The following is a 13918-nucleotide window of genomic DNA, read 5'->3' on the forward strand; positions in this document are numbered from 1 at the left end:
CTCCCCTGACTTTCAGCAATTCTCTAGGATTTCAGGCAGGGGGAATTCCTAGTCCTTACCTGGAGATGCCAGGGATTGACCCTGGGACCTTCTGCATGCAAAGCAGGTGCTCCAGCACTGAGCTATGGCCTTGAGGGCAAACTTGTCATTATGTTGGGATGGGATTCAATCGCACCTTGACACATCCAGGTTGCTCATTTGATTTGGAGCTCTTGTGTGTCCTTAAAAGGTCTGGCTTTGGGCGATAAGGAGAAGAGCAGGAAAAAGGTGCACTGTAAAGTGTGAGATAAAGCTTGCTTTGATACAGCAGCATCCAGAGGTGCTAGAACTCACTATAAACACCTCCCACCTCCCTTGTTTTCTTATAATGGAAATCATAGAATAGAATCATAGAATCATAGAGTTGGAAGAGACCACAAGGGCCATTGAGTCCAACCCCCTGCCAAGCAGGAAACACCATCAGAGCACTCCTGACATATGGTTGTCAAGCCTCTGCTTAAAGACCTCCAAAGAAGGAGACTCCACCACACTCCTTGGCAGCAAATTCCACTGTCGAACAGCTCTTACTGTCAGGAAGTTCTTCCTAATGGAAGAACCCTGAGAGGTGCTGGGACTGAGATGATAATAATAACACAAGGTGTGACCGAAAAGTTCGGTGAATGGTCACAGAAATCGGACAGCGAGAAATATTCAAACATACATACCTTACAGGCTTTCAAAGTAGGCCCCTCTGATACAATACACCGTTGACAACGTTCGTGGAACTGTTGGAAACTTCTGGAGAAGTCCTCTTTTCGTACTGCTTTCAGTTCCTTCGTCACAGCAGCTCGGACATGTGAAATGTTGGAAAATCAGTGCCATTTCAGTGCAGATTTCAGTTTTGGAAAAAGAAGGAAATCTGGTGGGGCCAGATCAGGAGAATATGGAGGGTGGGACAACTCAGTAACATTAGTAACAATTTCACACGGAGTATGCAATTCTTCCGCCACCATTTGGATGGACAAACGGCGATCCCACATCAATAACTCACCAACTCTGTTGACATTTGCCGCCATTTTGCTTGTCGATGGTCTGCCAGGCTGAGGGTCATCTTCAACGGTTTGCCACCCTTCACAGAAACACATACACCACTCATACGCTGTCTTTCGAGTTACAGCTTCATCTCCATACACATCTGTGAGCATTTCGTGGGTTTCCGATGCCGATTGCATGTTCAAATATTTCTCGCTATCTGATTTCTGTGACCATTCATCGAACTTTCCAGTCACACCTTGTAATAAATTTTATTGTTCATACCCCACCCATCTGGCTAGGTTTCCCCAGCCACTCTGGGTGGCTTCCAGCAAAATATAACAGCATAATAAAACGTCAGAGGTTAAAAACTTCCCAATACAGGGCTGCCTTCAGATGTCTTCTAAATGTTGTGTAGTTCTTAATCTCCTTGACATCTGATGGGAGGGCACTCCACAGGGCGGGCGCCGCTGCCGAGAACTTCCAATGAATTATGGCTGGAAAAAAGCCCTGGCGGCCTCTAACCTTCCCATATCCAACTCTGAATGAATTGCCATTGACTAGTCAGGGTTGTCTAATTGCGCTCCAAGCAAATCAGGATGAATGCTCAATAAACAGCTCACCTGGAAGCGACTTGAGCCCATCCTTTAAGGCCTGACAACTGGGGGCAGCCAGAGTTCCATTCTGCCTCCCAGGTAACAGCAGAGACTTGTTGAGGAGCTGGAAAAACAAGACCTAACTAGCTTAGCTACCCAACTACCTGCTTCAGAATTCCTGAAGACACCGGCAGGGCACCTTCCCATAATCGTCATTTAAATGCACAAATAGGAAATGGTATTGCAGCTAAAAAGTGAGGGTGGGGACAAGGTTGGGAAGAAGGGGGAAGCTGGGGTAGGGGAGGGAGACTAACGAAATCCATTGTTCTATTGTAATGATGTGAAAACCCTCATAAACTATTGGATTATTTTTTTTAAAAAATGAAAGCACCTTTATCTTAGATTTCTCTGTCATCAGCCCTGAAAATCTGGCTGTGAAGGTGGCAGAATGCATGCTGGGCTCACAGTTGTTCCCTTTGGTTGTTTGAATAAGTGGAGAAATTGAAGTGGACTATAGGCATCCAGTGCGTGTCATGAGTGCATCAGCCCCAGCCTCCACCACCACCACCCCACAAATAAATGCTACATAGCTATGTTCTTAAGCAGTACTGAGTGCCATTAGCTTGGGGTTAGTCCTATACTCAACCCAAAAGTAAGCAGCTGTTCTGGAGTGTTTTCCACATGTCCCTGAACACAACCAGTAAACATGCAGGTAGTGTGGGATGCGGGTGGCGCTGTGGTCTAAACCACTGAGCCTCTTGGGCTTGCCGATCGGAAGGTTGGCGGTTCGAATCCCCGTGACAGAGTGAGCCTCCGTTGCTCTGTCCCAGCTCCTGCCAACCTAGCAGTTCAAAAGCATGCCAGTGCAAGTAGTTAAATAGGTACCGCTATGGCAGGAAGGTAAGTGGCATTTCCGTGTGCTCTGGCATTCATCATGGTCTTCCATGTGCCAGTAGCGGTTTAGTCATGTTGGCCACATGACACAGAAAGCGGCTTGTGGACAAACGCCAGCTCCCTTGGCCTGAAAGCAAGATGAGCACTGCACCCCATAGTTGCCTTTGACTGGACATAACCACCCGGGGGTCCTTCACCTTTACCTTTTACAGTAGTTCCAGCACAAGCTGTGTATTCCAACTGATCATCTAGGATGGGGTCAACTGTACAAGTGGAGAAACGATACCAGTCTCCTTTTTTGTTCTGTCTAAACAATATAGTGTGCATTATAACAGTTCCAAAAAGTCACAAATTTGAGCTCTTATTTCATTGCACAGTTGTATTTCCATGTCCCTTCTTTAGTACATTATATATGTATGTACAGTAGAGAGGGCCTTCTTTGTAGTGGCCTCCTGATGGAAGCATGCCTGATGCTGGCATTGTTGTCTTCTCAATGCAAGGTTAAAATAAAACCTTTTTATTTGCCCGCACGTATTAGTTTAAGAAAGTTTGAGCATGCTAAATGGATTTATTCCTCTTAACCATATTGTGTTTCTGTAGTTTTAAATTTCTTGGTATACTGCCCTGGAATCAGTGGTGGGCAGTTTATATTTTTTTTAAATAATAGCAACACATTCTTTTTTCATTATTAGTGTTCTGTAATATAGAGATTATGATCTATTATGGATTTTAAAAAATATACTGTAATGGGGGGGATGAAGTAATATGTTAGGTGATAACTAGAAACATTGATTATACAATAAATAAAATGGGTATCCTGACCTTTTCTTCATTAATAAAATAAAAATATTTGCCCCCCCCCAGCAATGATTTTGCTTTTTCAGCTGGTCCATCTATCAGAGACAAAGACCTGCCTCTAAGTGGAGTATGAATTAAAACCAGCACATCTTCTTTCCTACCCTTTAGAAAGCAAATACTTTCTTCAAGAATATTTCCTGCTGAATAGCATCCTTGTGGAACCCGTTTCTGATAAAGGCATTAATCAGCAAACGGCAACAACTGCAAATCTTTTGTTTTCCTTTAAATCAGTTGGCATTTCAATTTCCATAATTACTGTAATAGTTCAAGTGATAATTGTACATGTTTCCTTCAACTTCACTTGTTCTGTATGTCATCTTACAGCTGTGATATGTGAATCCAAAAATAGTACTTTGTATGCCAAACAGGAATGCTTGTCTGCCTCTAGCTATGAATAGGAGCACATTACTCATCTTTGACAACCCACGATGGCTATTGTGTTAACTTTTGATTTTAGCTATATTTCCTGGAGATTATTTTTGTTGGCCACCCAAGGTGAAAGGGTAGCAAGGAAACAAGCTGATGTGTTATGGCTGAGAATTTAATGTTTTTAAATAGCCACTTTAAGGAAGAGGAGGTTTCGGAGCATTGTTGTCCTGTGCTTGGCTGCACAGGGGCACATTTATCAGCACATGGAATTGGTATGACGAATATTAACATAATATTAACTCTCATAATTTTCCTAGGTCACCATAATCAGTTTAGACCCTGGTGTCTGAAACTTCCATTCATGGTTTGGAACAAAACACAGTTTCCTGTTTCGTCTGAATACAGGGAACCGTGGCTTAAACAAATGTAGTTAACAAGCCAGGATCTCAAACCATTATTTGATATTCCAGTTTGTTAACTGCCTGTGGTTTTCCATAATATATGAAATGGGAAATGGCGGTTTGATTCCAAAGATTAAGAGAACCTTCACATTTTCACCTCCCAAGTACAAAGGAGACGGAAAGGAAAATTTGAGATGTGGGCCCTGGGGCTCACTACAGCATATTCACATTGCTACTAACCATGATTTGTTGTGATATCTGAATGTGGCCTTAGTCATTACACTGCAACAGCACAAGTGTGTGTGTGTGTGTGTGTGTGTGTGTGTGTGTGTCCCAATGAAAGAGTTTTAAGTGAGATTCTAATCTAGCACTGACTATCTACTTTAAATTAAAGACTCTGGCTCATATTTGCTTTCAGTGTAGTAAAATTAATTAATTGCATTGAAATTTCATTGTCTAAGGTAAATTGACTACACCTTGGTTTAGAAAAGCGCCATTGTTCTTCAAAAGGCAAAATGTTAAGAGATAATTGTCCATTCATTAAATTAGGCAGCGCCTGCATTCCAGATAAGAAGCTAGAACAATAAATGTAATCATTACTCAACTACGTTGTAAATTAACATTATTCCTTCTGGTCCTCCAATATATCAGTGACCTTTCCAAGGCTGCATTTATCACACATAACAAAGAAAAAGTTATACAGCTAATTTTGCTGGTGCTTACACTGATGTATTGCTGATCATTTTGATTATAAATGCTTGTGCCACTTTCTTAATTAAAATGGTATTATGGTAGTGGGTGAATAGCATTTTCCTTACCACCAGGGATGAAAGCTTCTGTGAAGCATAAGAGAGCAAATACTTCCTTTTCCTATCCATATAGGTCAAACCAAGGTGAACGCTGCAAAGAGCTTGGGTGCCATTCATATGAGCATGTCGCATTAAGATGGTGTAACTTCAGTTGGGCAAAGGGGGCGATTGTCCCAGGCACAATCCAGACTGAAGATTGGGTCCAACACTAGTTATGCTCACAGCAAAGCCGTTGAAATTAATGGACATGACTACCTTAGGTCCATGAATTTCAGTGGGTCAACTTTGAGTAGAACATAGCTGACTACAACCCAATATTGCAACATTAAAGTAGCAGAGGCCCTTTGAGTCTGAAATTTCAGCGGCACCCTTTGCAATGCTAAATTTTGGCACCACCACAACCACCTCTTGCCTTCCATTCTACATCATAGTTGCACCCCCCCCCCCCAAGACTCCACACCCAGTGCGGTCAAACCTGTTGCGCTCCCCTAAATGTGTCTCCACTTGAAGGTCTTGTAACTGTGTCCTAGTCCTTGGAGGTTTCTGTCCCTCTCTTATACATTAATGCTAAAACTCAGGGTCATGCCATAAAGCTGAATGACGGAAAACAAATAAAAGTATTTACTTACACAGTGCACAGTTAAACATTTTCTCCCACAGGGTATAGCGATGGCATACCCCACAGGTGTCCCTGGAAAACCAGGACATCCTGTTTTTTATTGTGAGAGAACGGCAGCCATTATGGTTGTTGTGATCTCGAGCGATTTCCTCCCCAAGAAAAACACTTTTTTTGGGGGGGGAGCACAACTCCAGTGTCCCAAAATGCACAGATGAGAATGACAAGATGGACAAACAGAGAGACACTCACATCCTGCTCGCACACTTCCCAAAGAGATCTGTTTGGCCACTGTAAGAAGAGGACGTGATTCGTTGGGCCTTTGCCCTTAATCCAGCCTGCCTCTTACGTTCCTAGGTGATAAAACTCTGTTTGGGCAATACCAGTTCAGTCTGCGGATGTGGAGGGAGGTGTCACATGAATGTGTGATCCTCTGTAGAAGAAGAAAATCCCCTCTGCATAAAACAAACTAGACACCAAAGAGCAATGCATTATCTGAGCCTTGCCCCTGATATGCTGCTTTCCTGTGTGTATAGATGTCTTGGAGATTGTTCCGGTGTAAATACCAACACCTGTGTCCTGAAGCGACATGTCCCAGACACAGGCTTGCCACCTCTAAAAGAATTAGGTTTATGTTTGCACTTATAAATAAATGCTAAACTCTGCAATATTTCCTTTTCAGATCTGAATGTATATTTCCAGGTGTAAATGAAAAGCTAAATATCAGCCTCTGAGAGGCTTAGCTTGGGCAAGACCAGGCAGAATAGCAGTCTGGGAGGTTACCAGCTATTGAAAACTGCTTGAAGTATATGAGTGGAAAATTGGAATGTATGGCTGTAGCTGATTGGAAAGGAACAGTGCCCAGGTCTTACTCCTTTGCACTGAGATATTATAATGTCAAAAGCTATAAATGCGAAAGCACACCACCTTTTTTTTTTTTTTTTTTTTTTGGAAACTCATCAGATTTTAAAATATGCATTAATTCAGTTTTCTGCTTTATTAACTTTTTTAACCACTGTATTAAAGAGAGGGAGAAAATGCTCTCTGAAGGCAAGAGTCCCTTCTGAATACACACTCTAAATGTCGTACTTTGGGGTTGAACAACTGTATCAGCAAATTCAGAGAATTCTGAAGGATAGCTGTGTTTTGGTTTGTGTACCGTTTCAGGAAGAGTGAATTAAGTAAGGTCACATTAAAACACAGACCAATTTCTTACCCTTTCCTAACCTTGAGGTGTCTGGCTAGCTGCTTCCAGTTTACAAAAGCTTCTGTCCCTGTTTGTCTTGAGGGCATAAGTCAAGTGACTGGTTATTTGTGGCTTTGCTGAACATAGAATCATAGAATCATAGAACTGTAGAGTTGGAAGGGACCCTGAGGATCATCTAGTCCAACCTGCTGCAATGCAGGAATATGCAGCTGGTCCATACAGGGATCGAACCTGCAACCTTGGTGTTATCAGCACCATGGTCTAACCAACTGAGCTATCCAGGCTCAACCATGTAGAACCCCTAAACATAAACTGAGATAGTTGTTGCAGCGTGTGCACATGACTGAGTTTGCTCCAGAAGCAGTATAAGAACATATAAGAATTTTCTACCTGTGCCATCTTTTTTATTCTTTTAATGTCGTAATAGCAGCCATGGAAACAATGACAGCCATCTTCTATAGGTTTGGATGGTGTTAGCAGATCATTGAATATATGCACTGCCATTCTTTAAAGGGCTTGATGTATCTCAAAGTATTTCATGGAATCGTAGGACTGTAGATTTGGAAGGGACCCTGAGGATCATCTAGTCCAAACCCCTTCAATGCAGGAATCCTGCCCACATTTCTCTTGTGTAAAATAAAGGTATTTTCCTCTCTTGCAGTTGCTTCCAAATCAGAGGATGCTCACTCTGTGCAAAGGAGCCCAAGGAGGCCCCAGAAACCGAAGACACTAAACAACCCCGAAGACTCGACATATTACACTCTCATACATGTAAGCATTACTGTCAAACGATATGACTAAAATCTGCCCCTTTAGCTTATAGTTGAATGAGCAGCTCTAATTCAAGACTAATATTGGTGAGTTGAATGTTGGTGTGATGTATGTTCTTCCAAGGTCAATCCCCAAAACTCTGGCCTTCAAAGGCTTAGATATGTACCCCGAAACCAGAATGTTCATTGCAATTCCACATTTTGGAATCCCATTGTTTCTGAGCATCTGCACCAAGGCAGCGTCGTAGTGCTGCAACTTATTTTCTCAATGTGAAAGGTAATCGCAAAAGGGGAGGACTGAGGTCAACTATCTGCCACAGCTTTCCAAATCTGACCCTTCTGCTGCTTAAAAGGGGAAAGGGGAGGGGGGACGGTGATCAGATATGTCAGAAGGAAATGGAAAAAGCTGTTTTGTAGGTTCCTCTTAAGAGCAATTAAGCCCACTTGCTAGAGGCACATGCATACTATTGACCTACTTAGCAGCAGGTGACAGAATACATTTGCTTAGTTAGGCTGCCGCTATTGCTGGCACTCAAACGTACAGCAGAGGAATTGGAAGAAGAGGAGAACAAAACAAGGGTGGAACTAGATGTTCTGGAGCAGCCACTGTTTCACGTATCTTTGCTCCCTCTTTCTCACCCATCTGTGATGATAAATGCATGATGCTGTGACGTCCTTGCCCTGTTTGTTTCTCCTCCACACCACTGGGAGACAATGATGTAAGCCAAGGGCATGAGATGAAAGGCACAGTGATGTATCCTGTGGCATCATATCCTGTGACATAATAGGCATTGAGAGAGAGGGGGGGAGGGAGGGAGGTGGACATGCTCCATGTCTGTTACAATGGCATGGTTTGTGTGTCACGTTAAGCCCGAACCATGGCTTAGCATGCTGCTCCTGGACAAGACACCACAGCTGCTTCACTCCTCCCAAATCATTTTGCCTCTACCCCGCACTGAGCTAAGCCATGGTTTGGCTTAGCATGGCATCCAAAGCCAGACTCTTCAGCATACAGTGGTTAAGAAATATATTGCATAAAAGTAATAATGACGATGGTTTAAAAGCTTTTGAGGATAAGAGGACATTACAATTGTCCAAGAATTGATGTTTCACCAGGTACATCTTCTCAAATGCCACTGCGTTTGCATGCTTCAGTATTTCACCATAGTGGTTAGTGTGGCTTACAAAAAAAAAAAAATTGTGACATCTCTGAAATATAGACAGTGGGGTTGGGCTGGAGGGTTAGGTCAAGCCATCTGTGAATCTTAAATCAGGTTTTTTTTAAAAAAAAATGAAATCACAGAGAATTCCCTCAAGTTTCAGGAGTGGCATGGAAGAGTCTGTAACCTGAAGGAGTGGGTGGCAGAGGGGAGGGGATGAGACCATGATGCACATCTTTGGGTCACAGAAAAGGACCATAAATTAACATTTGTACAGACTATATGATCATAGTTATAACCACTCCAAAATTTGTGTTTTCAGAAATCAGTCCAGGATGAAAAGCGGAAACCAAGAAAAAACAGGTAGCTTTTCTTGTTGCTTCAGAAAGGCACAATTGTATGTTGGTGTGACAACAAGGGGGAATTGTTAATTGATATTTAAGGAAAGGAATGTTGTTACGTGATCATTGCTGAAGACAAACATTTGCAGGGTCGAATTCTTGCCTTTTGATTAGAACAAAATTTGTTACTGAATTCTGAACATTGGTTTATTTATGCATCCCATCTACTTGCCCCAGGGAGACTGTGAAAGACGTGAACAGGAAACCAATTTTTTAAAAAAATAAAAATAAATTGTGGGGGATAAGGGTAGACAAGCATAATCTAGTCATGGCCAAGGTGCAGGCCTTTGGGAAAGCCTTAACGACTCATTTGTTCTCTGTTGCGTTTGCTTAAATAATTTTTATTGGGTTTCTGAATTGAATTGGTTTTAGCTGTAATATTTAATGGAGTTTAGTATTTTACTGAGGTGAATGTTTCTCAGTGCCATGGCTGATTCCATTAGTGGTTATCACAGTTTTGAGGTGGGGGGTTCTTTTGATGTTGCTGTTACCAATGTTAATATATTCTATGGAACACCCGCCCCCCTTGAGAGTGTTTTGACGCTCAAAGGTGGCCTATCAGTGTTTAAAATAAATAAAATTAAATCACAGTTTCACTGTGGCATCACACACCTATCTGTAAATTAGGTTAGTTTTAAAAAAAAAATCAAAGAAAATTCTTAACAAACAAAAATATTGATGATCCTTAAATGTCCATATTTTCATTTACAATCTGTATACATGTTACATTTTCTCCTCTAAGGCTAACAGCATTTGAGGGGGCAGGGGATTTGACCCACAATGAATGCACAGGGGGGAACATTGGGTCTTTGCCTCCTCGCCCCACTGCCATTAGCCATACTCCTCATGGCTGCCTTTGAAGAAGCATCTTAGGTTAGGGATTCCTGTCAGGAAACTCCAGTGTTTAGCAGTGTTGGAGGTTGTATGTCTCTGAATACCTGTTGCTGAGAATCACAATCTATTCTTGCAGTCATGTCCTGCTTACAAGCTTCCCACTATGAGAACAAGATGTTCAAGTAGACAGACCTTTGGCCTTTTTAATATTCTTACGCAGACCCTCCAAGTGTCCCTATTTTCCAGGGACAGACCCAGTTTTACAGAAGCCGTCCTGGTTTCTGATTTGATCCCAGAACACCCCACTTTTCCTTAAGGTAAAGGTAAAGGGACCCCTGACCATTAGGTCCAGTCGCAGACGACTCTGGGGTTGCAGTCCTCATCTCGCTTTATTGGCTGAGAGAGCCAGCGTACAGCTTCCGGGTCATGTGGCCAGTATGACTAAGCTGCTTCTGGCAAACCAGAGCAGTGCACAGAAAAGCCATTTACCTTCCCACTGGAGTGGTACCTATTTATCTACTTGCACTTTGATGTGCTTTTGAACTGCTAGGTTGGCAGGAGCAGGGACCGAGCAACGGGAGCTCATCCCACTGCGGGGATTCGAAATGCCGACCTTCCGATCAGCAAGCCCTAGGCACTGTGGTTTAGACCACAGTGCCACCCACGTCCACTTTTCCTTAGGGCATCCTTATTTTCATTGGAGAAATGTTGCGGGGTATGTAACATGTAGTGTGGTCTCTTTGCCGTCAGACTGACTGAAGCCCTCATCACCCTCTTGCAGCCAGTTGAAGGGTTCCTCTAACTGTGCAAACACCAGCACGCCTTTCACTTTGCTGTGGTCTCCAGTACCGTCCACCAAGATCTACCAATAATTTACAGAAAATAAAATAAAAATAAGTGGCATGGATTGTGGCAGGAGGTGCTGTACATGAATCGAATCCTTTTATTTTATAAGCACTCTCCGGCCCTGTGCTGAAACAGTTAAACATATAGATGGTGATTATCTCTGTGCTCCTTATTGATCAGCCTAAGGCATTCATTCATTTCTGAGCCTGACTTGCCTCTGATAATGTCACATTTTCACTGATACCGCAAAATGCTGAATTTCAATGCCTTGCAGCCTTGGCTTAGCAGAAGCCTTGCCTACGAAATTGCAAAGTGGAGTGCATTTTGGTGTTAAATGCATAAATCCTTAGAAATAGGGGCTTATAAAGGGAGTTCTAATACAGCCCTAATTATATCAGTAAGAGTAGCATTGCGGAAAATTGCCCAATAATTGTAGAGCCTTTCAGTCCTGGTACAGTGCTGAAGTACACCCAGCGCGGATTTTCTGTATACCTTCCAAAAGACCCCATCTCTGGCAACAGCAGTGGGTGTTTTAAATGGCCAGTGTTTTGCTTTTCTATCCTGCAGTAAGACTTGGGGGAGCAATTTTTTGTTCAGAATTCTGAGGATTCCCATTGCATCTGTCTGGAACTCAAGGACTACATTTTTTAGGCACGATATAATTTATGGAGTGCTTTCTAATAACTGTCCTTAAGCCTAGCAATGCACAAAGACTGAATAACGACCTCAGGTCCATTTCCCACAGATACTAATTTCTATGTGTGTATGTCCCAGAAAAGTGTTACATACAGAATGAGTAAAATAATGTGAGATGTTTCTATTGGATCAGACCTTCTGCAGGATGTAGAAGTTTGCCCAGCCTTTCAGCGTTGTTAGAAGATGGTCATTAAAAAATATCTGGTAGAAAAACACATTTCCATCATAAGGATGTTTGACTGTTCAATGCAGAGATGACAGACAGATCGCTCCAAGTCTTGTTCCTGCCCATTTTTGCTTTGGACACAAAGGGATCCATTTCCTCATTAATAGTAGATTCTGCTGCCCCCTCCCAAATTCAAATCTGCATGGATATAATTAAAAGTAGATGCTCACAAACGGGCTTTCAAAGCCTTTTAAAAACACGATGCCCCTGCCCCCGTTATCAATTAACATGCATATTATCCCACTGCCGATTTTTGAATGAATACTTTGTAGACCATATAAGGTATGTGAGGTGGCTCTTTAAGTAGCTGATAAAAAGCAATGACTGCAGCTTTACATACTTTTATATTGAAAAGCATTTTTCTAGCTGTCTTTTGTTGTACTCCGCTGTTGCTTTGCAGACCTATTCCAACCAAGGTATGACATTTCCATTGTATTCTTATAATAATAATTTCTTCTCTTTTCCATATAGAAAGTTATGTTTGTTGCTTAACAATTATATTATATTCCAATTCCACAAAACTAGTGACTTCCTGCTCACCTGACATGAAGTTCATAACCCAAATTACATACAATTGCACCTTAAGGTTCTGTCTTATCTAATTTAATCCTCTCTAACATGTTTCTTAATATATTCTGCTATTTTCTTACACTTCAAACCCCGTTGTGGTCTTCACATATGGGAAATAACTTTTTATATAGACTAGAAAGGGTTTCCAGCCTTCTTTAAAAGATTCTAAATGTGTATCTTTTATCAGTGCCATCAATTTTACCATCTCTGCATATTCCAAGATATGACATCTCCATTGCGGAATGTCTTTTGACTGTATAAGATGACACAGAATAGGAATTTACCATATTGTTTGTTTGTTTGTTTGTTTGTTTGTTTGTTTGTTTTAGTCTGGGCAAGATACTAGATGTAGAAGATCCCTATTACCAAGAATTTTCATCCACTGATTTAATCTCAAATGCAAGTAATACCTGCACACGAGAAAAGACACCGCCAACAGAGCCCAGAACTGAAACATTAAGCGTTAGTGAAGGGTAAGTTATACCAAACGATTGTCAAACACTTTAAAATTCCACTGAATTAAATGGGACCTATCCTCAAGTCTTCCAGTGAAATCAGTCGTTTAGCTGCTTAGCTGCAACTGGATCATGCAGATTATCCAGAAGAAGGAACTACAGACAGCTTAATTTGCAAACGTGTATATTGTATTTTATCCAAACTATTTCCATCCTGTTTTTCTGAGGTACACACAAGTTAGTTCATCACAATGTTATTCAAAGACACTTATAGATATGGATTGTATACTGAGTTCACATTAGCACCAGGAGGCTTCAGGCCAAGACTAAACTGTTCCCTTTATTTCAGTGAGGTCTAAGCTCCGCTTAACTGGTCTCGAACTATACTTTATACAGCAAAAATCAATATTAAAAGGTAGACCCAGGCTGCAATCCTTTGCACCTTTGTACATTCGGGTCTTGCATCCATGTAAACAGACTGCATGACTGAAAGCAGGGATGTAAGAAAGCATTGTTTTCCAATCTGTCCTAAATTCATAGCACGCAGCGCTGTTTCTCTTCCATTGCAGTTCATCTTCTGCCAAAAGCTGAATTATTCATCTTGCTCTCTGCTGTGGCAGAATTATATAACTTTTGTAATTCATCACATTATTCCACCCCAATCATTTCCATGCAAAGGAATCACAATGCAAAGGGGGAAATAAAAGTAATAAATTACGTATCGTTTGTGAACTGAAAGCAACAGTGAATGCCAATTGCATTCACTGGATTGATTTCCATTCTGGCCATGGAACGAATAAGCTCACATTGGCCTTTTCCATTCCTGTTTTCATCAGAGTTCTCTGACATCCCTAATCAAAAGTCACAGTGGCACAAGCCACGAGCCATGTTCACAGCAGGAGCCAGGCCTTTCTAGTGCTCTCTTTCAGCCTGTCCAAAGGCCTTCGTGAACCAAGAAGCCTTAGGCTCTTGAACTGGAGCTCAGAGGTGAAGAAAAATAAATGCATGTCCATAGGACAGTCACTTGAAAAGGCCCCATTCACAGTGAAAGAGAGAGAGAGAAGGAAGGAAGGAAGGAAGGAAGGAAGGAAGGAAGGGAGGGAGGGAGGGAGGGAGAGAGGGAGGAAAGAAAGAAAGAAAGAAAGAAAGAAAGAAAGAAAGAAAGAAAGAAAGAAAGAAAGAAAAGAAAAAGGATCTGG

The 13918-nt window shown here is 41.8% G+C and overlaps 1 protein-coding gene across 2 annotated transcripts in view; it reads left to right on the top strand.

Annotated features, from left to right (window-relative positions):
* Positions 1–13918, top strand: part of MYO3A (myosin IIIA) — a 101056-nt gene that overhangs the window by 85566 nt on the left and 1572 nt on the right. For both annotated transcript variants that reach the window (XM_083406047.1, XM_083406048.1), the window contains 3 exons: positions 7423–7532; positions 9014–9054; positions 12594–12737. In XM_083406047.1, coding sequence (XP_083262173.1) covers positions 7423–7532; positions 9014–9054; positions 12594–12737 — 295 coding nt within the window. The remainder of the gene's footprint in view (positions 1–7422; positions 7533–9013; positions 9055–12593; positions 12738–13918) is intronic.

The sequence above is a fragment of the Podarcis tiliguerta genome, assembly GCF_965153285.1.
Source record: "Podarcis tiliguerta genome assembly, chromosome: 12".
NCBI classification, from domain to species: Eukaryota; Metazoa; Chordata; class Lepidosauria; order Squamata; family Lacertidae; genus Podarcis; species Podarcis tiliguerta.